A 25,277-nucleotide genomic window follows, 5' to 3' on the forward strand; every position below is an offset into this window, starting at 1 on the left:
ATTCAGTCTATGTTAGATTGGGTGATCATGCATGGTGAGTGGTGAGTGGTGAGTGATGAGTGATGAGTATCAAGGGTTTTTTCAACACACCTGCCATCTCCATGGATTGAAGCTAAGAGGGTCCTCATAAATGTTTGGGTTCAGTTGAATGGCAGAAGGAACCACCATAAGACACCAGCCTTTTAGAATTGTATATCCTAAAATGAAAATGTTTTTTATTTATTTATCTTAATGTATAATATCAAGTATTCTTTTTATATATCAAAGATAAGAGGAAAAAAAAAAAAGAAAAAGAATCATTATGGTTCAAAGCTAGGAAGTATCGACGTGGCTAGGAGGGTGCTGTACCGGAGTCCGACGTGGGGTGTGGCAACTGACACTGCTGCCTGCGCGTCAGTGCCGCATCTGAGTTAGTTTTTTTTTTTTTTTTTTTTTTTTTTTTTTTTTTTTTTTTTTTTTTTGGGATTCATGCCTACTTGGCTTCGATTCGCACCGATTCGGGCTGATTCGCGTCGAACTAGGCTGATTCAGCTAGAATCGGATCATATCGGCCGAATCGAGATCGTATTGGGTGGCAGCCGAAATTGACTGAAATGACCGAAAAATGCCAAAATCGGCCTTGAATCATACCGGAATAGCCGAAATCGGTTTTGAATGAGGCCCAAACATCCAAAATTTGTCCTTCCTCAATTTTATTCTGAATATTTGTTGCATCTTTTGTGTTTTATTTTGTGCCTTCTTCTTTCTTTGTTTTGTGAACCAAGGCCATAGTAATGTATTTTTCAAGAATATTTTAGTAGTAAAAATATATAGAAAATATAAATAAAAATATTTTTAATAATTTTTTAATTGTCGCACCCACACCTGCACTCGAATCTGGAAACGCACCCGTGCTTCATACTTCAAAGATGTCAATATTGATGTTGACATCATACCAAACCAATTTGATTTTGAGCTTACCATTTACTTCAATGTCTTGGATTGTTTTTCTCAATATCCCCGGAGCAACACTAGCCAGCCTAAGTGATTCATTGACAACCTATTTTTCCGATTCAATGGACGGTAAGAAATGTTGTCAATAGCTAGAGCCCCTTTATTTAGGAAATTAAAAAAGAAACTTAAAATATGCTGAGAAAAAAAGAAAAAGAAAAAAAAAAAGTGAAATTACTACTCACGTTATGAGTAAATGTCATAGATTTGTATTCCTTCCATGTGAGTCCAGAATTGGCATCCTCTCTACTTTTAAGAATTGCTTCATGCTCCCCCAATTCAAAAAAAAAAAAAGTACTTTTTAGTAGTATTAAACACAAAAGGGGCATTTTCTAAATCTATTTCAAGAAAATTTGGCTCCTCTTTGTATCACTAACCGTCAATTCTTTCACCACTTTTGGCTTGTCGCTAAGTAACTTAATAGCTAATGTAAGAGTTGAGGATATAGTCTCAAAGCTGGCAAGGAGAAGCCCAAACATCACATAGATTATGAATTTATCTGTCAAGAATGTTTCAGTTTTCATGTCCATCAAAATTTGATCAAGAAAATCTCCTTTGCCAATTTCGGGATTACGCTTTCTCTCCTCATATATTTTAGTTATCAAGTTTACCACCTTCTGTCGATTCTGTATGACAATTGTGCCACTATATTAGATTAAATTTAAACAAATTTTAGAGTAAAAAAGAAAAGAAAAGAAAAGAGATATCATATATTTTGCAATTGAAAAGTGTAAAGTGTTTTGAAGGAATTATACCTGTAGACATTTATGGTAAGCAGTACCAGTAATGTTTATAGGTAATTTCATAAATCCTTCCGTGAAGTTACTAAAAAAATCATCAATATTATCTCCGGATTTCTCTGCGTCATAACCTATCAATAGTTTTGCTGTAAGTTTAAAAATCGTCTGCATAAAAAGAAAGGTGATAAGTATCTTTTGTAGTAGCTATTTCAATTTCAAGTGATCAAAAAACCAAAAAAAATTAAATAATAATAATAAAAAACCTAAATTCAATGTTATTGTAAATTGGATAAAGTTTAGCTACAAAATTAGTTGTAGTCTAAGGCTACAACCTTACTTAATAAAATAAATATTACTACATATTTTGAAAATCTAACCGTTGAATTGCATTTTCTTTATGCTTTTAATACACATGTTAAATTTTGTATCAATCGGATATTATTTACTATATAATCTATAATCTTATATTTTATACATAATTTTAAATTACAAAAAATTGTAATTTAAACAATTTATTGATGACATAGCTATTGATCTTTAATTTTCTAGAAATTTTGCAAGCATGAAGGATATAAAAAAAGATATAATCCAATAGTGGATTTGACAAAATTCACTTCCAACAAAAAGATATTGAGTAAGGTTATAACCTTAGACTATAACCAATTTTGTAACTAAACTTTGTCCTTGTAAATTTATCCAATCCATTATTTACTTAGATTTATTCTTTTATTTTCAAATGCAAAATGTTTTTATAACAAATATAGAATCTTCCTCCAAACCATTTTGTATGAACGTTCCTCCAAGTGACTACTTGACAACTTAAGACTATTCATGTATATTTTAGTCACGTGACTTACTTAATAATCATGTGACTATGTGAGTTAATACACATGGATAGTGTTCTGAACTGCAACTTAATGAGTTGGAGGAGATTCCTCCAACTCTATTCGAAGGAAAACTTTGTACTATCTTGCAAATTTACACGCATTATAAGATGGACAAAATTTAGTTACAAAATTAGTTGTAGTCCAAGGTTACAACCTTACTCAATAAAATAAATATTACGACATATTTTGAAAATTTAACCGTTAATTGCATGTTCTTTTTTATGCTTTTAAATCTTAATATACATGTCAAATTTTGTGTCAATCAAAAATTATTTATCATATGATCTATAAACTTATATTTTATGCATAATTTTAAACTACAAAAACTTGTAATTTAAACAATTTATTGATGACATAACTATTGATTTTTAATTTTCTAGAAATTTTCAAGTATGATGGATATAAGAAGAATATGTAATCCAATGGTGGATTTGTCAAAATTCACCTCCAATAGAAACATAATGAGTAAGATTGTAGCGTAAGGTTACAACAAATTTTGAAGATAACTTTGTCCTTATAAGATCCCTGGATTAATATAAGAACTTACAACTGCAAGGCTTTTCTTCACTTCCAAACTGGGTAGCTTAGACCAACCTTGCAATTTTTGACTTATCGCATCCTCTAAGTGAGGTAACAACTTGTTCTTGAGAGCCTCAGGACCAACATGATTCAAGATTGAGTTCCGAAGGTACTTATGAATATTTCTATGGCTACTAACTCTTGTTACATCTTGGCCAAGAAGCTTGGCAAAGGAGTCCATATACCACTGTTCAACCAATTTTCCTTGTTGAAAAACATAATAATTGAATTTAGGATCAGATGATACCACCATTGGCCGTCCTGCCAAACTTGTTCGAAATATTGGCCCAAATCTAAAAAACATTACAAATATAAATTAAATAAATAAATTACAGATTAGTTAGAACAAGATGATATATATATATTTTGATGTTCATAGGTTATACATAACCAAAATGCAAAAAATTGTATGTAGCTAAAAACAATAAGTGTGCTACAATTTTTGCCACAACTTACCTATGTAGTAAACTACGACAAAAGTTATAAAAATTGTTGTGGCAGTAGACTTTTTGAGCTAATAATGGCCCATATTTAAAATGGTGAAAAAAGATTACTAAAGAAAACGAGTTAGGAAAAGAGAGAAGATGATTAGTTAGTCAAACGAGGAACCCATTTCAAACAAGCATAAATAATACAATCAAAGATATGTATCTCTGTTGGAAACATCAAGATGTGTCAATCAGTTAAGACAGAAGACCCTTGGAAAAAAAAAGGTTGCATGCACATTGTCGGGGGCTTACTTCAGGCAAAATTTGCCAAACGGTGAAAATTCTGAAAAATTTTAGCCGGACAGCACGCGTTCAAACAGTTTTCGAGTTAGATTGTTTTAGTGGCGACTGCTAAGTCGAGTGTTTTTTTTTGAAAGTCGAGTTTGCCAAACTCGACTTTCAAAAAAAGTCTAACTTACTAAATAACTTTGAACATGTGCCACGCGCTTAATTTTTTCCCAAAAATAGTCTGTTTGGCAATTTTTTCCCTTACTTCATCATCCTTTTCTTGATAAAAGGTGGGGTGTCCAGTGAGTTGTTTGACACTAGAAAATCAAGGGTCTCCCCAATAAGTGGGATACCCATAGAACCAGGAGGTAATTTTCCGTTACATTTAGGATTCCTCCACCTATAAACCCAATGCGTGGAAATCACATTAAGCAAGCTAATAACAGAAAGCCAAACAGACCACATCTTATATTAGCTATTAGTATTGCTGGGGAGGAATAGAGGACCACTACTAAAGAGTATTGGTGGAACTTTTGGTTGATTCCTTAAGGAGAGAGTGAGGTTCTTTATATAGGCAAAGAATGAGATCAGTTCCTAAAAATAAAAGATGTGGGTGGCAACTGGCAACTGGCACGTACCAGTCTTTCTTTATCCAGCAAAAGAAATTTAGTAAGAGGGACGATTCTCTATTCCCATTTGGTTCAAATAAATAATAATATTGGCCCAAAAACTTCCATTTCGGCACTAAGCAATAATGCATGCCACACATCAACACATGTCAGCAGTGACATCCAATGTGTGTAAGCGATGACATAAGCGATTCAATCAATTGCTGACATGTGTCACCTTGAAAATCAAGGCATTTCGGCCAATCAAATGATGTCATGTGTCTTGGAGAAAAAGTCTTAAAAATCCTCCAATCAGACTATGATATTTGTCACCAATCAGACTCCGCTAGGTGTTGCTCACCTACCCTAGGGGTGGCAAAATTGGACACAACGTGCAAACTCGACACGACACGACATGAAATTAGTAAGTTATGGGTTGAGGCTTAATGGGTTCGTGTCATATTCGGATTGACAAGACTAACCCGTTTAATAAATAAGATGGTTTAGTGTTCAACATATAGAACTCGTTTGACCCATTTGACTAGTTTAATTAAATGACATTTTATCAATATACCCTTCAAACTCTAAGTATATAAACTTATTAGTCGTTGTGGTTTGTTTTCTTTGACATATTGTGATTGATTATTTGTAATATTGAGATATGTATTAGTTTTAAATGATTATTTGTGATGCAGTTGCTCGTTAATTCTGAATTTTATATTAAAAATATTTATTTGCTTGTTTTTTCATAAATTTTTTTTTTTCATTTTGATAAAATTTGATAAATAGGTTGACAAGACTGGCTCGTTTTATAAATGGGTTGTGTTAGAGTTGAGAAATCTTGACTCGTTTGATAAACATGTAGGGTTAAGGTTGACCCATATAATTGGATACTCATGAGTTGTGACGATACGAACCCAACACGCAAACATGAATTACCACCCTTAACCTACCCCCAAACTCCTATAAATAGAAGCCTTCCTAACACAAACCAATAGATCTTAGAACACACACCAAGACAGACCAAGACATCTTGGGACACACCAAGGTATCCATGCCATAAGCAGTATTAAAGAAGATTCAGAAGTACAGAAGCTCTGTTGGAATCAAGCCCTGAAGCCTCCAAGAACTTCGACCTCAAATATGAGGAACATTCAAAACAGAATCATCCAAACTACCTGCCTAGATCTTAAAGTTTGCTGGAATCAAGCCCAAAAGCCTTCAGAAACTTCAAGAAACCATAAATTGGTGAAGCTCTATAGATTTAAGACTCCAAAGCCTTGTAGACACCCTATTTTACAACTTGCATTTAATCAATATTAAGGGCAAAACAATAATATTGCACCAAGGGCATGATCGTAATTTCAACAGTTAGATCTTCAGATTTGTGATACAAAACAAATCTTGATGCTCTAACGATCACAATGGTATGTCATGGGCCTTAATCGAACCACCTGATCAAAAGTTATCATACAAACAATTTCCAAAGATCGTGGTTCACCTACACAATAGGCCCGATCACGTCTTATTACACTTAATTTTGATTGGTTCCAACAAGAATTAATTTAAAATTAATTAAGTGTGAATTTTGATTGGATTTCATTTTTTTTTAAGAAATAATAAAAAAGGGTTTTCCTTTATGGCATCTTATCTGCTCTTTTGAAAAACAATTTGGATAGAGAAAAAGATATGATCCATGAAAAAATTTCAAAAATAATAGAAAATGCTCAAAAACATTACAATTTTCAGCAGCAACTTAAATCTCATTTTTGGCCTCAAAAGCTTTGAAATTTGGTTTTCTCTATTTTTGGAAAAGTTGTAGAGAATTATATTTCCTTTCAAAAGACACCAATACAAAATCAATTGGAATTTTAAGCAGAAATTTATAGCCAAAACACCAAACAAGTGCAGAAGATAACACAATTAAGTTCAGCATCATCTTCAACTTCCTTTTAAAATTTAAATGGGGATCAACACCAAATCTGTTCTAGCTTATCTAAATAGGTTTATCTCCCCCCTTAGCTTCAGAAGAAAGCTAATAACTTAACTTTAAAGCTAAGTCATCCCTTCCCCTATAAATAGAGAAGACCTCTTCCATTTTTGGCACCCCATTCCCTCTGGAGAGCTAGTGAGAAAACAGAAAAGAAAAGTTGTTGTGCAACCATTGTTCTTACATTGGTTGTAGTTTAGTACTTCCTTGCTTTCTCCCTAGCCATTTAAGTGATCACTTCCCCCTTTAATTTATGCTCTATGCTGGTAAGTAGTTAATTATGTTCTTTAAATTTCCGTACTAGTTTATTATTTCTTATATTTCTTGCTCTCTCTTTAGTCTTTCAAAAAATATTAAGATTCATTATAATTTGTCTCAAGTTGCTAATTTGCTTTCCTTTATGTTCTCATAAAATATATGTAGATTTTGATTAAGCTTTCTTTTCATTACTTGGTTTCTTTCTTTTTAATCTTGTTTATATAATGTATCATATTAATAAACTATATGTACTGTCATGTGTATATAAACTATATGTATTGCATTGACTTGAGTTTATGATCTCATATTTTTTTATATTCGGCCTTAGGTCTAATATTCATGCTTAAATGTTGAGTTTGCTTAAACTTTTGGTTTGTTATCCTATGCCTATGTTTTATTTTCCTCCAACATGCTTAAACTCTTGTTAGCTATCACATGCTTGATTTTCATTTTCTTCTAACATATTTAAACTTTTGTTTTTTGTCACATGCTTGATTTTCTTTTTTCCTCCAACATGTTCAGATGTTAGTTCTTCATCACATGCTAAATACTTGAATTCCTTTTGCATGCCAATCCTTGATCTTTCATCTATATGTTGAATTTGTTCTCATAACACATGTTTTTTAACAAATATAGATATTGAATTGGGTTCTTTAATACAATTTCACATGAAATTAATGTAATAACATTCCCTAATCTCATGACACATGACATTCAAATTTTCTAAAATTTCGGTGAAATACTTGGATGAACATGTCTAGATATCTCATTAATGTTCCTTTTACATACCTAGATGAACACTTCTAGGCTAATGTGCAACTTTCTCTTGAATGCATAGATGAACATGTCTAGGTAGTTGTTTTACTCTTTTTTTAAAATTCTTAAACGAACACGTCTAAATATTTTGATTTTCTCTAGATGAACATGTCTAAGGGATTTTTCTTTACTTTTTTTTTTTTTTCCATAATTGCTTGGATGATCAAATATGCTTAAATGTTTTGTTTTTCTCTTTGCTATTGTGTGGATAACAAATAACATGACAATTCTCTGTTTTCCTTCACATGCTTGGATGAACACTTCTAAGTTATTATTTACCTTTTATAACATGATTGGATGATCATATCTAATTTTATGATCTATTAAACATGCTTGGATGAACATGTCTAAGTTAGGAATTCTTTGTTTTACATTAACTTCTTGGATGAACATGCCATTACTTTCATGATTTCTTTACATTTACATTGTTATCAAATGAATTTCACTTTTCGTTTCTCTTTACATTAAATTCCCCAACACATGTTTGTTTACAATTCTTGCAAATTAACATGTTTATGTGATATATCATTTGCATTTGTTTGACATGACATGATATTGGCCATCTTAACCTAGGAGATTGGTTTTACTGGGTGAGATGGGTGCTAAATCCTTTCCCATCTCGTAAATTAGCCTTCGAATCAAGATCAAGGGTTTTAGACTAGGCTCTTATATATGCAATTTTACATTTTTTAGAATGTAACTAGGAAACAAAGTAATGTAATTTACTTTCTTAAATTGTATCTAGGACCAAAAAATCATTGTAAATTTTTGTTACAAAATTGGTGTAAATTGTCATATATAATAATACAACAGAAGCATTTTTTATAGAGAAGGTTTTCTTATTTTTCCATTTAAATTAAATAAGTGACGACTCCATGTAAAACCCTCGAACTAGGGGTGAGTACATTTTACAATGAATTCGACATTTTGAGCATCATGATCCCACCCATTCGCGCAGGTTAGGCCTAGTTTGAGAAAAAAATGGTGGGCCGGGGTCGTGGTCGTTCACAGTGGCGACTCCGCTAGGGTTGTTGAAGGCTAGACTCCAATTTAAATTATGGTGGTCAACCATGTCATTTGTTTGTTTATTGCTTTTAATAATATGTTGTATTTGCTTGCCATAACATCATTTGCATGATTGGAATTGTGATATATAAATTGTGTATGTTGCCCAGAAACCATGGTAATTGTAGCCATGGATCGCGGTCCTCTGGATTCGTGTACATAGTGGTGAACCTACCACCCCTTCACCTAAGACTCGCTTGATCATTCTTGCGTTTTGTAAAAGACAAACTCTTCCGTTTGGACCAACGTGGCGTTTGTACATCACAAGTTGAGAGGTACAACGTCCTAGCTTTTGCGGAAATTTATGTATTAGAATGGAAAATTTTGGTCATTCTAACCAAAATGATAGGGATTTCAAAACATTGCTTTTGATAAGCTAAATTTGATTAGGTTGAATTAGGAAATAACACAATCAAATTACATATTTACATGTGGCAATAAATGTTGTTTATCACTTTTTTTTTCTTTTTTTTTGGGAGTATGATATTGTTTGTCAGAGTACTAGCCATACATGACTCAAGTGGAAGAGTTTTTTATTTTTACTTTTAGAGAAGAAGGTGGAAGACAAGAAGATAAAGAAAGATGGTTATTAAGAAGATAAGACACTACTCCCCTGACTTATAAAGTTATTATTGGTGAAATAACTACCCATTTTGCTTATAAAATGAGGCTACTAAAGAAGGGAAATGACACCATCATCCAACATCAATACCTCGACATTTATTTGTTGTCATCTACTTTGATACAAGTAGTGATAGGCCACAAACTGAATGACCCATTGTAATAGAAATTAATTAATTAATTAATTAGTCAAGTTATTAATTAATCAATTTATCATGCAAATGTATGGTAGCACAAACAAATCACCAATAAACTAAATATGCAGCGGAAAATAAATAACACGGTGATTTGTTTACGAATGAGGAAAATCTAACAGCAAAAACCCCACCGGGTGATTTTCAGGTCATCACTCCCGAAACTTCACTATTATCACAACAAGCGGTTACAAGTAAAGGAATCCAAGTACCTTACCAAGCTATAGTTGAACCCTTACCCCAATACCCAATTGGACTTGTTCTATAGTGATAGTTCCCCTTCCGATGCATGACTCCCAAGTACGTGACTAACCAATTGCGCAGATCCCAGTACGCAACTTCAATCACCAACTAAGAAGGTTGTTGGTTGCAAATCTCTTCAGTTCATCCACACGATGAAGATCAAGAAGATACTTGGTCACAAAACCCTACGGTGCACATACACAACAACTTCTTCAAAAGAAAGAGATGAATTAGGGCAAGAACTTCGTCTCCGGTCATAATTTGCATGAACAGAGTTTGCTCAAAGCTTATGTAACTTGTGAACTGTTTGACGGCCCTTAAACTGATCATTTTATATGTCTAGGGTTAGGAGAAAAGAAAGCCTAAAGACAAATTCACGGAACCCAAGAAAATCATATTGGAATTCTGAAAATCTTAAATCTCGATAGATAGAAGGTGTCGAGCAGGTGTCGAACAGGTGTCGAGCACATCAAATGTAGAACAGCTTCCTTAAGCTCGATAGATGCAGCAGTCGAGCCAGCTGTTGAGATTTAATGATTTTGCACAATGAACTTGTTTTCTTGAACAGACTTGAAGGCTTCAATACTTGATCTTGAAACAAGGTTTCTTGAAGTATTTAAAGACATCCTAAATCTACCCAAATACAAGTAAAGTGCATTTTGTCAAAGGATAAGCCAATTACATAAAAGAATGACATATGTTCCTAACAAGTGAAACACATATGTCCTAACAATCTCTCCATTTGGCAATCCGTGACAAAACCACAACAAACAAATGAACATATGAGAGAAGTCATAAATCACTCAACTCATATTCACTTGTTGAATACAATAAAATCTATCCTAACACAAACTCTTGAAAAACTTTGCAAGAAGAGAGTTTATGGCAGGTAGACTTTGACAACCTGTATTTCTGAAACACTTTAAACAAAACTCATCAAGGCATCTTTGTGTGAAACAGAAATAATAGATTGCATACAAGTATAAGAAACATGTGTATAAAGGGAGAAAAGAAACAACACATGAAGGGGTAGGTAAAAGAAAACATACATCAATATAAAGAAATGAATAAGTACAATGTATGTCTATAAATGGTCACAAGACCTCATATACAAGAGTAATGTATCTAAAAAGAAAGAAAAGAAAAGATACATACTATCTTCACTACATCCCTCAAAATGTATCAACACTCCCCCTAACAAAATGGTCCTATACTAACTCTCCCCTTAAGATAGACTACTCTCATACCCAAACTACTCTCCCTTTTTGTCACGAATGACAAAGGGTAAGAGTGTCAAGTAGACATCTCATCTGTAGAGCTAGCATCTACATCAGCATCATCCGAAGCATCATCGTCATCACCTTTATCATCATCCTCATCCTCAGAATCAGAAGCCACGGGAGAAGGTGGTGAAGGAGTAGCCTCAAGAGCAAAACCACCCATGGATGCCTGTCGCCGTGCAATACGACCGACACGAACGTTCACCTGATACAACTCCGTAGAGAGTGTATCTAGGCGAGCATCCATGTGCTGCAGCTGTGCCATGATGTCTCCTAAAGACACATCGCCCGAAGAAGAAGGAGGAGCTGATGTGGATGGAGTAGAACGGGATGGAGCTGAACGGGAGGAAGGAGCTGCTAAATCCAACTGCCGCGATCGAAGCTGGGCCTCGCTACGTTTAATGGTAGCGTAATCTATGGCACACATGACGGTAAAATGGTCGAAAGAGGGAAAAGGAACGGAAAAATGGCGTAAGATCCTCGTGATAGTGAAAGAAAAGATGAGCTTATCACGGGACGCCAAATCTAGATGAACATCTATAATAGATAAAATGAAATGAGAAGGAAAGTCTATGGTAAGATGCTCAAGAAGCGATAACAAAAATCGAGCATGAGGCTCTATGATGGAGTTATAGTGAGAGAGGGGATGCAAAACAAAAGTCATCACCATGTTCATGAATCTAGGACCTTTAGTAAAAGGTCGACATGGTGTAAATAGATGCTCACCCCAAGTAGTAGGACGCTCACAGAAAGCAGACATGAGCTCTTCCCTAGACACAGTTCTCAGACGCTCACAACTAGGATAGTCAGGAAACTCTATCCTAGGGACCCGAAGCACATCCGCAACAAGCTGCGGTGTGATAGGAATGCGCGTACCTCGAATGCGAGTGAAGAAAAGAGGTACTGAACGATTAATCCTGTGCATGTTGGAGTAGAACTCCTGGATAAGCACGAGAGGACAGGTGACCGAGACGTCACACAGTGACTCCCATCCTTTACTGTGAATGACAGAGGGAAGGTCGGTGTCGGCAAAGTCCGTCAAAATGACTTGGCGTTCCGAATGAATGCCTCGTCTAGAAAAGTTCTCCGAAAATGCCTTAAAGGCATCATCATCACAGAACCGGATATGAGATAGAGTAGGATCAGACGATGAAGAAGCACCAGAATGAAGAGGATTCTGGGCTGGAGTGGATTTACGCTTAAATGCCATAGACACAACTAACGTAAACTAACAGAGAGGGAGAGAAAGAATGACAATCAGAAAAGTCTCAAACAGTTTCAAAATATATCAAGTATATTGAAAAGAAGTACGTATGCATGGGAAATGCATGAACATGTGACATGCAAAAGAAAATGCATTATGGGCTCAGCCCAATCCAAACCTATCAACACACAACATATAGCACACATCTAAATGCATGACAATATCATTATAATGCTAATGTGATGCAATGTATGAGGTTTTAAACACATTTAAGTGAAAACCTATCCCAAAATTTCAATGAAAGATCATCAATTTTGAAAAACCTCAAATTTTTTCAAAAACCCTAAAACCTAGGTTTCAAAACATGAAATGCATGAATGAGAAAGGATTAGAAGCTTACCAAGTAAAGAGAAACTTGAAAAAGCTTGAAGAATCCTTGAGGAACAACTTTGGAGTGAGATGAGAGTGTTTTGGGAGAGAAAACAGAGAAGTATCGAGAAAGAGATCGAAGAAAATGATTTCCGGATCGCGCAGAGGCCTTATATAGAGCAGCCAGTAAATCTCAACAGATGTAGGTATCGAGAGGTATCGAGGGATCTGTTGAGGAGGTGTCGAGAAAATGCTCGTCGACAGCTGAGGTGTCGAGGAGGTATCGAGGAACAACTCATCAGAATCAAGAACAGAAGCTCGATCGATCCACCAGGTGTTGAGAAGCTATCAAGCATACAGACCCAATCTCGATCGATCCACCAGGTATCGAGGTGCAGGAGAGATTGCGATAAGAAAAAAGCTTAGGAAGCTCGACAGATAGCTAGCTATTGAGGAGGTATCGAAGAGGTGTTGAGCCAGCTTTTAAAAGCAGTTTTTCGAGATGTGAAAAATACAGACATGAATGCAATTCAACATGTAACTCAACCAACGATCCAATCAACATATTAAGCTTACAAAATCATCTCTCAAATAAAATTTAAGCACATGGATCTTCAAAAACACACACACACACACACACACACTAAACACGTTTAACCAATTTTATATTTCAAAAAAAAATCAAGACAGTTTAGTGAGCATACATGAATACATGTAAAACCTCGTGATGGCCAAATCACATCGTACCTGCACATATATCAAGAAAAGCAAAGAATATTGCATGTTGTGTGTGAAGAACATCGCAAGATTGCATAAGTGTATGCATGTTATGATGATTTGAGATATGAGAAAATCACTTTAACTCACACATAATCATAACTGCTTGATGGGGACCATCACCTTTGAGATACATCCTATAACTCCCACATCTCCTAGAATACACGCTTGCAATCATATTTAAAGCATTTTTGATCTTTTTTCTTGATTTTCTTTGCATATTTTTCTTTTAAGTATATCGTGCATGACCTTATTAGAGAGAGAAAATAAATACCCAATGATATTTGACATCCCAATTTTGCTATGCCTAAGCACACAAATGTCATTGACATTGCACTTTTGCTATGCCGAAACATACAGGTGTCTTATTATGATTGGCGGGCAACAGTGGTGAGATGATTATTTATGCCTTTCTCTCAGGATTTTTTAGTTCTTCCCGTCAAAAAGAGTGATATGAGTATTAAGTTTTAGAGACAACTTAATTGTACTCATCACAAACACGAGCCACAAAGCTCACTTGCTTAGTTGTGCGTAGAGATGCTCATCTAAGCTACAAATGATACAGAGTTTAGAAGACTTTGTTTCAATGGCCATCCAAGGTACACAAGTACCAAAGTACACAAAACACACACTATTTTTGTATTTTTCAATTCAAATTTTTTTTTTATATGAAAAACAAAACAAAGCAAAAACTGAAAAAATAACCAAACAAAAACATGTTAAACAACCAAGGCATAAAAATTAGACTGACTTAAAACATGAAAGCAAAACACATAAGTAATGCTTACACAAAAACAAGAAGAGAGAGAGAAAAGTGACAGAATCACTTGGAGCCATTTTCCTTCCACACCTTGGAAGAACCTTTCCGTCTAGCAAACCCTTGAACCGGTGGTGAAGGGGAAGAATTAAAAACGTTTAAGTTCGAAAGAAACATGAGGGCTTTGAGAAGATCTCCAAGGGGAGCAAGAGAGGATTGAAGCTGATTCTGGTTCCCAGATGCTATCATGCTGTTGCCCTATTGAGTGGTAAGCCACTTGTAGCAATTTGGTCGAGTATGACCGACAGCTCCACAATGATGACAGAGATGCTATTTCTTTTGTTTAGGCTTTTGAGAGTTAGCCTTCTTAGCCCTAAGGTTTTTAACATCTTTCTTCTCAAGTTTAGGGGGTGCTCCTAAGATAGATTTATCCCTGTCTATGTTCTCACTAGTTAATTCAGTTTTAATCTCATTGTTCTCAGTTTTAACATTATTAGCAGGAGGAACAAAAACAGTAATACTAGAAGAAGTAGTATTAGAGGAAGAAAGACCATACCCTAAGCTTGTTCGATCTGAAGCAGATTTTTGAATGCTTAGCATCTCATCCAGCTTTGTGCTTGAAGTCCTTTCCAGTTGAGCTCTGACTTGACATAGCTCTGCTTCAAACTTCTTGGTCTTCTTAGCCAAGAAATTGTTCTCGAACCTCAGCGCCCCAATAGTCTGATTAGCCTCATCAAACTTTGTGAAAAGCTCCTCACGGTCAAGTTTCACATCACTGAGCTTCTGTGGTTAGCCTATACAGTTTCTCATGCTTCTCAGAAAGTTTGTACAGTTTCTCATAGGCTGTATGGATGTCATCTTAATCATCCATCTTTTCAAATTTGGATTCCACCAATTCTTCTTCTTCAACCACATCTTCAACAATCCCATCAGTAGGATTGACAATGGCCGTGAAGGCATTTAAGATTCCGTCATCCTCATTGTCGGAATCATCCTCAAGCTCAGTGTCGCTTAAGGTAACAGCAAGTGTCTTGCTCTTCCCAATGCTCTTAAGGTATGTAGGACACTCATGCTTCATGTGACCGAAACCTTGACACCCAAAACACTTAGGTCCTGAGGGAACAATGTACTAACCACCTTCCTTAGCATCCTTCTTCCCTTTGTCTTGGCCTTTACACTGAAAAGAACTGGATTGCCTGCAGTCCTTGTCAAAACCCTTTCCATTGGCGTTCTTCATAAACTTCTTGAACTGCCTAGTAATGTAGGACTTCATCTTGGAATCTTCATCATTAGAAGATTCATCTGTTTTACTGCTCTTGGCCTTCAGTGCCACACTCTTGCTTTTACCCGACTTTCCTATTCTTGTCAACCCCAGCTCGTAGGTTTGCAAGTTTCCAACTAGCTCAGTCAGAGGAATCTTATCAATATCCTTTGATTCCTCTATTGCCGTAATTGTGGCATGAAATCTCTCGGGCAAAGATTTAAGCACTTTCCTCACAATCTTGGGTTCAGGAATGGTTTCCCCAAGATTGAAGGCTGAGTTCACTATGTCCTTTAGTTTGGCATAGAACTCATCGAAAGACTCATCCTCATCTTTATCTCTTCAAAGCTTGTAGTGAGCCTCTGAAACTTTAAGTCCTTGACAGCCTTAGTACCCTCATAGGTTGTCTGAAGACTGGTCCAAGCCTCCTTGGCAGTTTCAGTTGAGGATATTTTCTTGAACTCTTCATTGGTGACTGCACTGAACAATGCATTCAATGCTCTGCTGTTGAAATTTGCCGCATTAATCTTGGCATCATCCCAGTCGGCTGGCGCTTCTGTAGGCTTAGTCCAGCCTATCTCCATAACTTGCCACACTTTCTCATCTAAAGACTGCAAGAAAGCTCTTATGCGTACTTTCCAGTATGATTAATGACTGTCCTCTATCCATGACAAACAGGGGTCAATGGATCAACACAGCAAAGATTAAACCCTAATCAGAGTGTGCCCGCTTTGATACCACTTGATAGGCCACAAACTGAATGACCCCTTGTGATAGAAATTAATTAGCTAAGTTATTAATTAATCAATTTATCATGCAAACGCGTGGTAGTACAAACAAATCACCAATAAACTAAATATGCAGCGGAAAATAAATAACACGGTGATTTGTTTACGAATGGGGAAAACCTAACGGCAAAAACCCCACCGGGTGATTTCCAGGTCATCACTCCCGAAACTCCACTATTATCACAACAAGCGGTTACAAGTAAAGGAATCCAAGTACCTTACCAACCTATAGTTGAACCCTTACCCCAATACCCAATTGGACTTGTTCTGTAGTGATAGTTCCCCTTTTGATGCACGACTCCCAAGTACGTAACTAACCAATTGTGCGGATCCCAGTACGCGACTTCAATCACCAACTAAGAAGGTTGTTGGTTGCAAAGTTCTTCAGTTCATCCACACGATGAAGATCAAGAAGATGCTTGGTCACAAAACCCTACGGTGCACATACACAGCAACTTCTTCAAGAAAAAGAGATGAACTAGGGCAAGAACTTCGTCTCCAGTCACAATTTGCTTGAACAGAGTTTACTCAAAACTTGTGCAACTTGTGAACTGTTTGACGGCCCTTAAACTGATCCGTTTATATGTCTAGGGTTAGGAGAAAAGAAAGCCCAAAGACAAATTCACGGATCCCAAGAAAATCATATTGGAATTCTGAAAATCTTAAATCTCGACAGATAGAAGGTGTCGAGCAGCTATCGAGCACACTGAATGTAGAACATCTTCCTTAAGCTCGATCGATGCAGCTATCGAGCCAACTGTCGAGATTTAATGATTTTGCACAATGAACTTGTTTTCTTGAACAGACTTGAATGCTTCAATACTTAATCTTGAAACAAGGTTTCTTGAAATATTTAAAGACATCCTAAATCTACCCAAATACAAGTAAAGTGCGTTTTGTCAAAGGATAAGCCAATTGTATAAAAGAATGACATATGGTCCTAACAAGTGAAACACATATGTCCTAACAAGTAGTACTGTAATTTAGTTCTTTGATACTTGTATCAAGTTTTTCGATTACTGCAAGTAAGTTTTCTTCAATGTCTTAGTTGTTAATTCTATTTGCATCAGTTCCATACTTCCATTATTGTTATCTTGTATTTCGTGATTAGCTCCTAGACTTAAAAAATTAAAAATTAAAAAATAAAAATCCTCTTAACTAAGGCATTATTGAACCCATTTAATTTGCTCGAAGTTGTATTTGTTCCTCAAGTTAAAAATCTCTCTCTCTCTCTCTCTCTCTCAAAGGGAGATAGATTCTTATAAGAGGAAAGACAATTCCTTTTATTTAAAAACCCTTACTTTTTTCTTTTTCTTTTTTTAAATAATGTGGACAATACAATAATAATTGAAATTTTACTCTATGTTTGGATTGAGAGAGATGGGAGGATACGAGGAGAGAAGAGATGGGAAGCTAACCAGAATGTACTAAATTACAATATATCCTAATAGCATTGCCCCCTATTATTTGTTCCATTTCCTCCATTCCAAACATACCTTAGGGAATAAACATGTATTATATATTACAAAAATACAAACAACTTAATTAACATATAATATTATGGTTGTCTTGCTCTGCGATCTTCATGATGAAATACAGCTATCATGCATGCTTTGTTAAGACCTGAATGTGAATACCATCTCCAAATCCTAAAGCAGGAGTCCGCATCACCTCTCCACCCTTTATTATAGTCCACCTACACATGATTCAAATCATTTACTTCGTGTACTATATAATAAAAGTTGGGTCATAAAAGTTAAAACTATGTCAGGTGATTACTTTTTTTTTTCCAAGTATACTTCTTTATTAAAGAGTTATTACTTGAATTAACTAATATGGGACCTAGAAACTATTGCTGCACCAAGTGGCTTGCCCTAAGTTTCAAGAAATTTAAATAATTCCTATAATTAAAAAATAATTACCAAATATCAAAAAAATTCAAATGAAATTTCACTATTCCTTTTTAATTATTTAATTATCCACCATAATTTTTTTGTTTTAATAATTGAATTTTGATCTTACATATCCTGCGTCCATTATGTGACTAAATGGAAGTGTTATACATGTTTTTTTTTCCACGTGTTGAACTATAAGTATAATTAAAATAATTAATATAGTTTGTTTTAAGTAAAAATCTATTATCAAAGTTTCACAAAATTTAAACTATTATTCCAAAATAAAACTTTATGGCCAAAAGTTTTGACAAATTTAAGACAAGTTTATTATTCATTTTAGATTATTTTAATAATCTATCACGACTTTTTTAGTTTTTTTTTTTTAAAAAAATTCAATTTCACATAATATGCTTTCACCACTTTACATTTAGTAATTTTGTTCCTTTATTTTTACTTTCTATATTATCATTTAATTTCAATTATATCATTATTTTATGTATGATTTTTTTATTAAACCCTGGATCGTACATGCATACTGATACTACTAATACAATTGAAAAGCCAGTTCTAGTGTGATATATATGCATGCAGTTAATTAAGACTAAGAGCTTGGAAGCACCTGTATTTGGTGACTAACACATGTAGGAAGACACCCATAAAAACCTTGCTGAAATCTGCTCCTGCACATGTCCTCATGCCTGCTCCAAAAGGTATGAAGTTCTTTGCTGTGACGTTCGCTGAGATACCCTTTTAGATCAAAGTGAATGAAATTCAGCAAAAACTAAGAAGATAGTTTTAGGTAATCCCACCAAAATTCAGTCCATGTTAGATTGGGTGATCATGCATGGTGAGCGGTGAGTGGTGAGTAATGAGTATCAAGGGTTTTTTTCAACACACCTGCCATCTCCATGGATCGAAGCTAAGAGGGTCCTCATAAATGTTTGGGTTTAGTTGAATGGCAGAAGGAACCACCATAAGACACCAGCCTTTTGGAATTGTATATCCTAAAATGAAAGTGGTTTTTTATTTATTTATCTTAATGTATAATATCAAGTATTCTTTTCATATATCAAAGATAAGAGGGAAAAAAAAAAGAATCATTATGGATCAAAGATGTCGATATTGATGTTGACATCAGACCAAACCAATTTGATTTTGAGCTTACCATTTACTTCAATGTCTTGGATTGTTTTTCTCAAAATCCCCGGAAGAACACTAGCCAGCCTAAGTGATTCATTGACAACCTATTTTTCCGATTCAATGGACGGTAAGAAATGTTGTCAATAGCTAGAGGCTAGAGCCCCTTTATTTAGGAAATTAAAAAAGAAACTTAAAATATGCCCAAAAAAAAAAAAGTGAAATTATCTACTCACGTTATGAGTAAATGTCATAGATTTGTATTCCTTCCATGTGAGTCCAGAATTGGCATCCTCTCTACTTTTAAGAATTGCTTCATGCTCCTCCTAATTCCAAAAAAAAAAAAAAATGTTCTTTTTAGTAGTATTGAACACAAAAGGGGCATTTTCTAAATCTAATTCAAGAAAATTTGGCTCCTCTTTGTGTCACTAACCGTCAATTCTTTCACCATTTTTGGCTTGTCGCTAAGTAACATAATAGCTAATGTAAGAGTTGAGGACATAGTCTCAAAGCTGGCAAGGAGAATCCCAAACATCACATAGATTATGAATTTATCTGTCAAGAATGTTTCAGTTTTCATGTCCATCAAAATTTGATCAAGAAAATCTCCTTTGCCAATTTCGGGATTACGCTTTCTCTCCTCATATATTTTAGTCATCAAGTTTACCAGCTTCTGTCGATTCTGTATGACAATTGTGCCACTATATTAGATTAAATTTAAATAAATTTTAGAGTGAAAAAAAGAGATATCATATGTTTTGCAATTGAAAAGTGTTAGGTGTTTTGAAGGAATTATACCTGTAGACATTTATGATAAGCAGTACCAGGAATGTTTATAGGTAATTTCATAAATCCTTCCATGAAGTTACTAAAAAAATCATCAATATTATCTCCGGATTTCTCTGCGTCATAACTCATCAATAGTTTTGCTGTAAGTTTAAAAATCATCTGCATAAAAAGAAAGGTGATAAGTATCTTTTGTAGTAGCTATTTCAATTTCAAGTGATCAAAAAACCAAAACAAATTAAATAGTAATAATAATAATAATAATAAACCTAAATTCACTGTTATTGTAAATTTATCCATGCCATTATTTACTTAGATTTATTCTTTTATTTTCAAATGCAAAAAGTTTTTATAACAAATAGAATCTTTCCTCCAAACCATTTTGTAAAATGTTCCTCCAACTCAGTACTTGACAACTTAATACTATTCACGTATATTTTTAGTTACATGACTTAATAATCATGTGGCTATGTGACTTAATAAATAAGGATAGTCTTCTGAATTGCAACTTAATGAGTTGGAGGAGATTCCTCCGGCTCTATTTGAAGGAAAACTTTGTTATTTTGTAACTATCATGCAAATTTACAAGCATTATAAGATCCCTGGATTAATATAAGAACTTACAATTGCAAGGCTTTTCCTCACTTCCAAACTGGGTAGCTTAGACCAACCTTGCAATTTTTGACTTATCGCATCCTCTAAGTGAGGTAACAACTTGTTCTTGAGAGCCTCAGGACCAACATGACTCAAGATTGAGTTCCGAAGGTACTTATGAATATTTCTATGACTACTAACTCTTGTCATTACATCTTGGCCAATAAGCTTGTCAAAGGAGTCCATATACCACTGTTCAACCAATTTTCCTTCTTGTTGAAAAACATAATAATTGAATTCAGGATCAGATGATACCACCATTGGCCGTCCTGCCAAACTTGTCCGAAATATTGGCCCAAATCTAAAAAACATTACCAACATAAATTAAATAAATAAATTACAGATTATTTAGAACAAGATGATATATATATATATATATATATTTATATTGATGTTCATAGGTTAAACATAACCAAAATGCAAAAGATTGCATGTAGCTAAAAACAATAAGTGTGCTATAATTTTTGCCACAACTTACTCATGTAGTAAACTACGGCAAAAGTTATAAAAATTGTTGTGGTAGTAGACCTTTTGAGCTAATAATGGCCCATATTTATATAAGTGAAAAAAAAAAATACTAAAGAAAACGAGTTAGGAAAAGAGAGAAGATGATTAGTTAGTCAAATGAGGAACCCATTTCAAACAAGCATAAATAATACAATCAAAGATATATGTCTTTGTTGGAAATATCAACATGTGTCAATCAGTTAAGACACAAGACTCTTGAAAAAAAAGAAAAAGAAGGTTGCATGCACATTGTCGGGGGCTTACTTCATCATCCTTTTCTTGATAAAAGGTGGGATGTCCAGTGAGTTGTTTGACACTAGAAAATCAAGGGTCTCCCCAATAAGTGGGATGCCCATAGATCCAGGAGGTAATTTTCCATTACATTTAGGATTCCTCCACCTATAAACCCAATGCGTGGAAATCACAATAAGCAAGCTAATAACAGAAAGCCAAACAGACCACATCTTAAATTTGCTATTAGAATTGCTGGGGAGGAATAGAGGACCACTGCTAAAGAGTATTGGTGGAACTTAAGGTTGATTCCTTAAGGAGAGAGTGAGGTTCTTTATATAGGCAAAGAATGAGATCAGTTTCCCAAAAATAAAAGATGTGGGTGCCAACTGGCAACTGGCACGTACTAGTCTTTCTTTATCCAACAAAAGAAATTTAGTAGGAGTGACGATTCCTTGTTCCCATTTGGTTCAAATAAATAATAATATTAAGTGGCGTGACCCAAAAACTTCCATTTCGGCATTCATTGAAATTTTATTTCCATGATATTATACAAACCTATAGTCAAATAATTTGAAAAACCTTTCTTATCATATCATTTATGTTTCTCTCAACAACAAAAAAAAATCATATCATTTTATGTTTTTCATTTTTCTTCTATAGGGATAAGCATATATAAATATAATATTATTAAACACGGACTAACTTTGCTGCTCAGGTCAGTAGGCCAATGAACTTGTACTTGTATCTAAGAAAATTTAGTTGTTGTTTAATTTAACCACTAATGTAATAGACCCAGTAAAATTGTTAGAAATCTCATATTTGTTACTCCCTCCGTCCAACTTTGTTTGTCCTGTTTGAAAAGTCAAACTTTTTAAGGGAACATCATTTATTATCTTGTCTATCTTTTAAAAATGTATAAATTTCCAAAACTATCTTTAAATAAATTTCTTGTTGATTTTCTTTTCAAATAGTTTTGAAAATAAAATATGGGTATAATAGGAACATTAGTAAATTAATGACTTTTATTTTTAGAAACAGGACAATATTTTGGGACATCCCAAAATGAAATAGAGGACAAACAAAGTGGGACGGAGGGAGTATAATATTTTAATATCATAACAATTCTTGTAATTTCATCCCTTTAGTACTTAGTATGCGTTTGGATTCAACTGAATCTTGCGTCCACATTTCCAAGTTTTATGTTTTCTTTTTTTTTTTTTTTTTTTTGCCCGCATTTGTTGACTTTAGGAGGTAATATTTACTGTTATGAATAGTGTATGTACTGTTCACGCACTGTGCATACACTGTTCACGTATTAAAAAATATTAAAAATGGGTCTCACGGTACTATTTACACATTTAAAAATTATTTTGCTACAGTGTTTTCAGTTTTTAGTTTTCAGTTTCAGTAACAATAAGTTTAATCCAAACGGACCCTTAATTACATATATTGGTCCTTTAGTTAATTAGTTAGTTGAGATAAGGATGAATTAGTTAGAAATTGAGTCCATATAACTTATTTAACACATAACTTAATTTATAGAGCACGTGTTGAATTAACAAACCAATTATTTTAGGTCATGTGGGCCAATGCCATTAGAGCTAATCTCCTATAAATATATGATTGTAATTCAATATAAGATATTATTGAAGAATAAACAAATTGATTGCTTATTGCAACTCACTCTCTCTCTTAATATTTTTCTGTGGAGGTGATTATCTCAAATTAAGTCAATTTTCTTGTAATTCTCATACCCTACAATTTCCATCCATTCCCATTAGGAACCACTAGGTTCCTAACAAAATAAAAATCAACTACCCCAAGTTCCTATTAAAATATAAAAAATATAAAAACTAGCCAAAAAAAAAAAAAAAAAACTCACCACAAGCTCTAGTGTCATTTTATTTATTTACTCTTTCATTGGCAAAAGCATATATAGTAACTAACTTCTGAGTTTTTTTTTTTTTTTTAACTAAACAAATATTAGTTCCATTTACCAAATACTTTACAAATTAGAAGAAGACATTAAAGAATTAAAGAAAAATGAGATACAAAACATATTAGATTCACGTTTTCAAGTGGTATAGATAAAAGAAAGAAAATAAATAAATAAAAACCAAAACATATCAAATTTCACACCTTCATCTATCCATTTTTAATATGAGTCATTAAACCAATAAAAGATAGGAAAACACAAAACATATGAGATTCACGTTTTAAAATGGTTTATAACTTTATATAAAAGAAAGAAAAACAAAAAACCCAAAACATATCAAATTCAACGTCTTCATTTATCCTCTTTTTTCTTTTTTTATATGTAATCCTCATGGCCTTGGTTTTGCATTTCTCGCAATTCATTTGCACATTCTTTACTATGTTTTGTTGCGCCATTGGATATATGCATAACATATAAGGCATTAGCATCTTTTAACTAGAATAAAATTAAAAAATAAAAATAAATTGTTAGGACATATGTGATTCACTTGTTAGGAACATATGTCACTATTTTATGTAATTGGCTTATCCTTTGACAAAACGCACTTTACTTGTAATTGGGTAGATCTAGGATGTGTTTAATACTTCAAGAAACTGTGTTTCAAGATCAAGTGTTAAAGCCATGCAAGTCTGTCCAAGAAACAAGCTAAAGAAGTGTTGTTCATTAAAACTCGACAGCTATCTTGACAGCTAGCTATCTATCAAGACCTGTAGAGCTGTTGAAGCCCGTGGCTCAACAGCAGCTCGACAGATAGGGTATCTGTCGAGGTTTATGAAAAAACAGAATTTCAGTTCTGTTTTTAACTCCAATTTGTGTTTATGTGTTTGGGCTTTCTTTTCTCATAACCCTAGACATATAAAATGATTATTTTAAGGGCCGTCAAAGTGTTCACAAGTTGCACAAGTGTTGAGCAAAGTTTGTTCAAGCAAATTGTGACCGAAGACAGAATTTGCCATAGTTCATCTTTCTTGTGAAGAAGTTGTTGTGTTTGTGCATCGTAGGGTTTTGTGACCAAGCATCTTCTTGATCTTCATCGTTGGGATAAACTGAAGAACTTTGCAGCCAACAAACTTCTCTAGTTGGTGATTGAAGTCGCATACTGGAATCCACGCAATTGGTTAGTCACGTACTTGGGAGCCGTGCATCGAAAGGAGAAATTGTCACTACAGAACAAATTCAATTGGGTATTGGGGTAAGGGTTCAACTGTAGGTTGGTATAAGGTACTGAGATACCTTTACTTGTAACCGCTTATTGTGATAATAGTGGAATTTCGAGAGTGGTGACCTTAAAATCACGATGGGGTTTTTGCCGTGTTGATTTTCCCCATTCATAAACAAATCACCGTGACAAATTTATTTTCCGCTGCATACTTAGTTTATTGGTGATTTGTTTGTGCTACCACACATTTGCATGTTAATTAACTTAATTAATTCACTTGACTAAATTAATTGGTTAATTTATCATAAGGGGTTAATTCGTTTTTGGCCTATCAAGTGGTATCAAAGCAGGCACACTCTGATTAAGTTCTAATCTTTGCTATGTTGATTCATTGACCCATGTTGTCATGGCTGCAACCAGCTTGAAGAGATCTTTTAATTCAAATACATCTTGTTTTTCTAATCTCTGCTTGTTTGAATGTCTCAGAAAATACAAGTCTAAAAGTTATTTGAATTCACTTGTGATGATCATTGTAAAAGATCTCAATTTGTCTAAGAAGAAACTAGAATGTCTCAGAATGAAAATGTGCAAAGGAGTTCGTTTGAGAAGAGTGAAAGTTATAGGTTTAGCTCGTAAAAGGAACATGAGAGAAAGCATCATTCCTACTGATCTGTCATCTAAACACGAAGTGTGTTTTATGATGAAGTCTGCATTTAAAGTTATGGACACGTGTTTGTTATATCTTGACAGCGGTTGCTCAAGACAC

At 34.2% G+C, this 25,277-nt stretch overlaps 2 protein-coding genes and 1 long non-coding RNA gene across 4 annotated transcripts; all 3 read right to left on the minus strand.

The window, feature by feature from the left end:
* Window positions 1–15: 15 nt before the first annotated feature.
* On the minus strand, window positions 16–1,266 carry LOC115978176. Its single transcript, XR_004088657.1, has 3 exons — window positions 1,176–1,266; window positions 961–1,039; window positions 16–197 (listed from the first exon to the last, which is right to left on the minus strand). It is a non-coding gene; the product is annotated as an uncharacterized LOC115978176 (long non-coding RNA).
* A 57-nt stretch (window positions 1,267–1,323) lies between these two features.
* Window positions 1,324–4,429, minus strand: LOC115978174 (cytochrome P450 87A3-like). The gene is made up of 3 exons (XM_031100198.1): window positions 4,178–4,429; window positions 3,165–3,489; window positions 1,324–1,616 (listed from the first exon to the last, which is right to left on the minus strand). Exons 1-3 carry the CDS (start codon window positions 4,375–4,377, stop codon window positions 1,329–1,331), a joined length of 813 nt encoding a protein of 270 aa, XP_030956058.1. The 5' UTR covers window positions 4,378–4,429; the 3' UTR covers window positions 1,324–1,328.
* Window positions 4,430–17,628: 13,199 nt separating this feature from the next.
* On the minus strand, window positions 17,629–21,660 carry LOC115978375 (cytochrome P450 87A3-like). 2 transcript variants are annotated; one of them, XM_031100394.1, is made up of 9 exons: window positions 21,387–21,660; window positions 20,586–20,916; window positions 19,974–20,123; window positions 19,609–19,857; window positions 19,412–19,501; window positions 19,204–19,282; window positions 18,936–19,042; window positions 18,658–18,785; window positions 17,629–17,839 (listed from the first exon to the last, which is right to left on the minus strand). In XM_031100394.1, exons 1-9 carry the CDS (start codon window positions 21,584–21,586, stop codon window positions 17,746–17,748), a joined length of 1,428 nt encoding a protein of 475 aa, XP_030956254.1. In that variant the 5' UTR covers window positions 21,587–21,660; the 3' UTR covers window positions 17,629–17,745. The 2 variants fall into 2 exon arrangements, with proteins under 2 accessions (XP_030956254.1, XP_030956255.1); XM_031100395.1 differs by lacking the exons at window positions 18,936–19,042; window positions 19,204–19,282.
* Between the last annotated feature and the right edge of the window lie 3,617 nt (window positions 21,661–25,277).

The sequence above is a fragment of the Quercus lobata genome, chromosome 2 (assembly GCF_001633185.2).
Source record: "Quercus lobata isolate SW786 chromosome 2, ValleyOak3.0 Primary Assembly, whole genome shotgun sequence".
Taxonomy (NCBI): domain Eukaryota; kingdom Viridiplantae; phylum Streptophyta; class Magnoliopsida; order Fagales; family Fagaceae; genus Quercus; species Quercus lobata.

What these genes read in the sequence shown, in the direction of transcription:
- LOC115978375 (XM_031100394.1), bottom strand. Translation starts at nt 21,586, where the DNA reads ATGTGGTCTGTTTGGCTTTCTGTTATTAGCTTGCTTATTGTGATTTCC. An exon ending in AAATGGTGAAAGAATTGACG is followed by an intron (nt 19,502 to 19,608) that starts GTTAGTGACACA and finishes TTTTGGAATTAG; the next exon opens with GAGGAGCATGAAGCAATTCT. An exon ending in CTATGACATTTACTCATAAC is followed by an intron (nt 19,283 to 19,411) that starts GTGAGTAGATAA and finishes TCGGAAAAATAG; the next exon opens with GTTGTCAATGAATCACTTAG.
- LOC115978174 (XM_031100198.1), bottom strand. Translation starts at nt 4,377, where the DNA reads ATGTGGTCTGTTTGGCTTTCTGTTATTAGCTTGCTTAATGTGATTTCC. An exon ending in ATCAAGAAAAGGATGATGAA is followed by an intron (nt 3,490 to 4,177) that starts GTAAGGGAAAAA and finishes AATGTTTTTTAG; the next exon opens with ATTTGGGCCAATATTTCGAA. An exon ending in TGAAGAAAAGCCTTGCAGTT is followed by an intron (nt 1,617 to 3,164) that starts GTAAGTTCTTAT and finishes ATTGTCATACAG; the next exon opens with AATCGACAGAAGGTGGTAAA.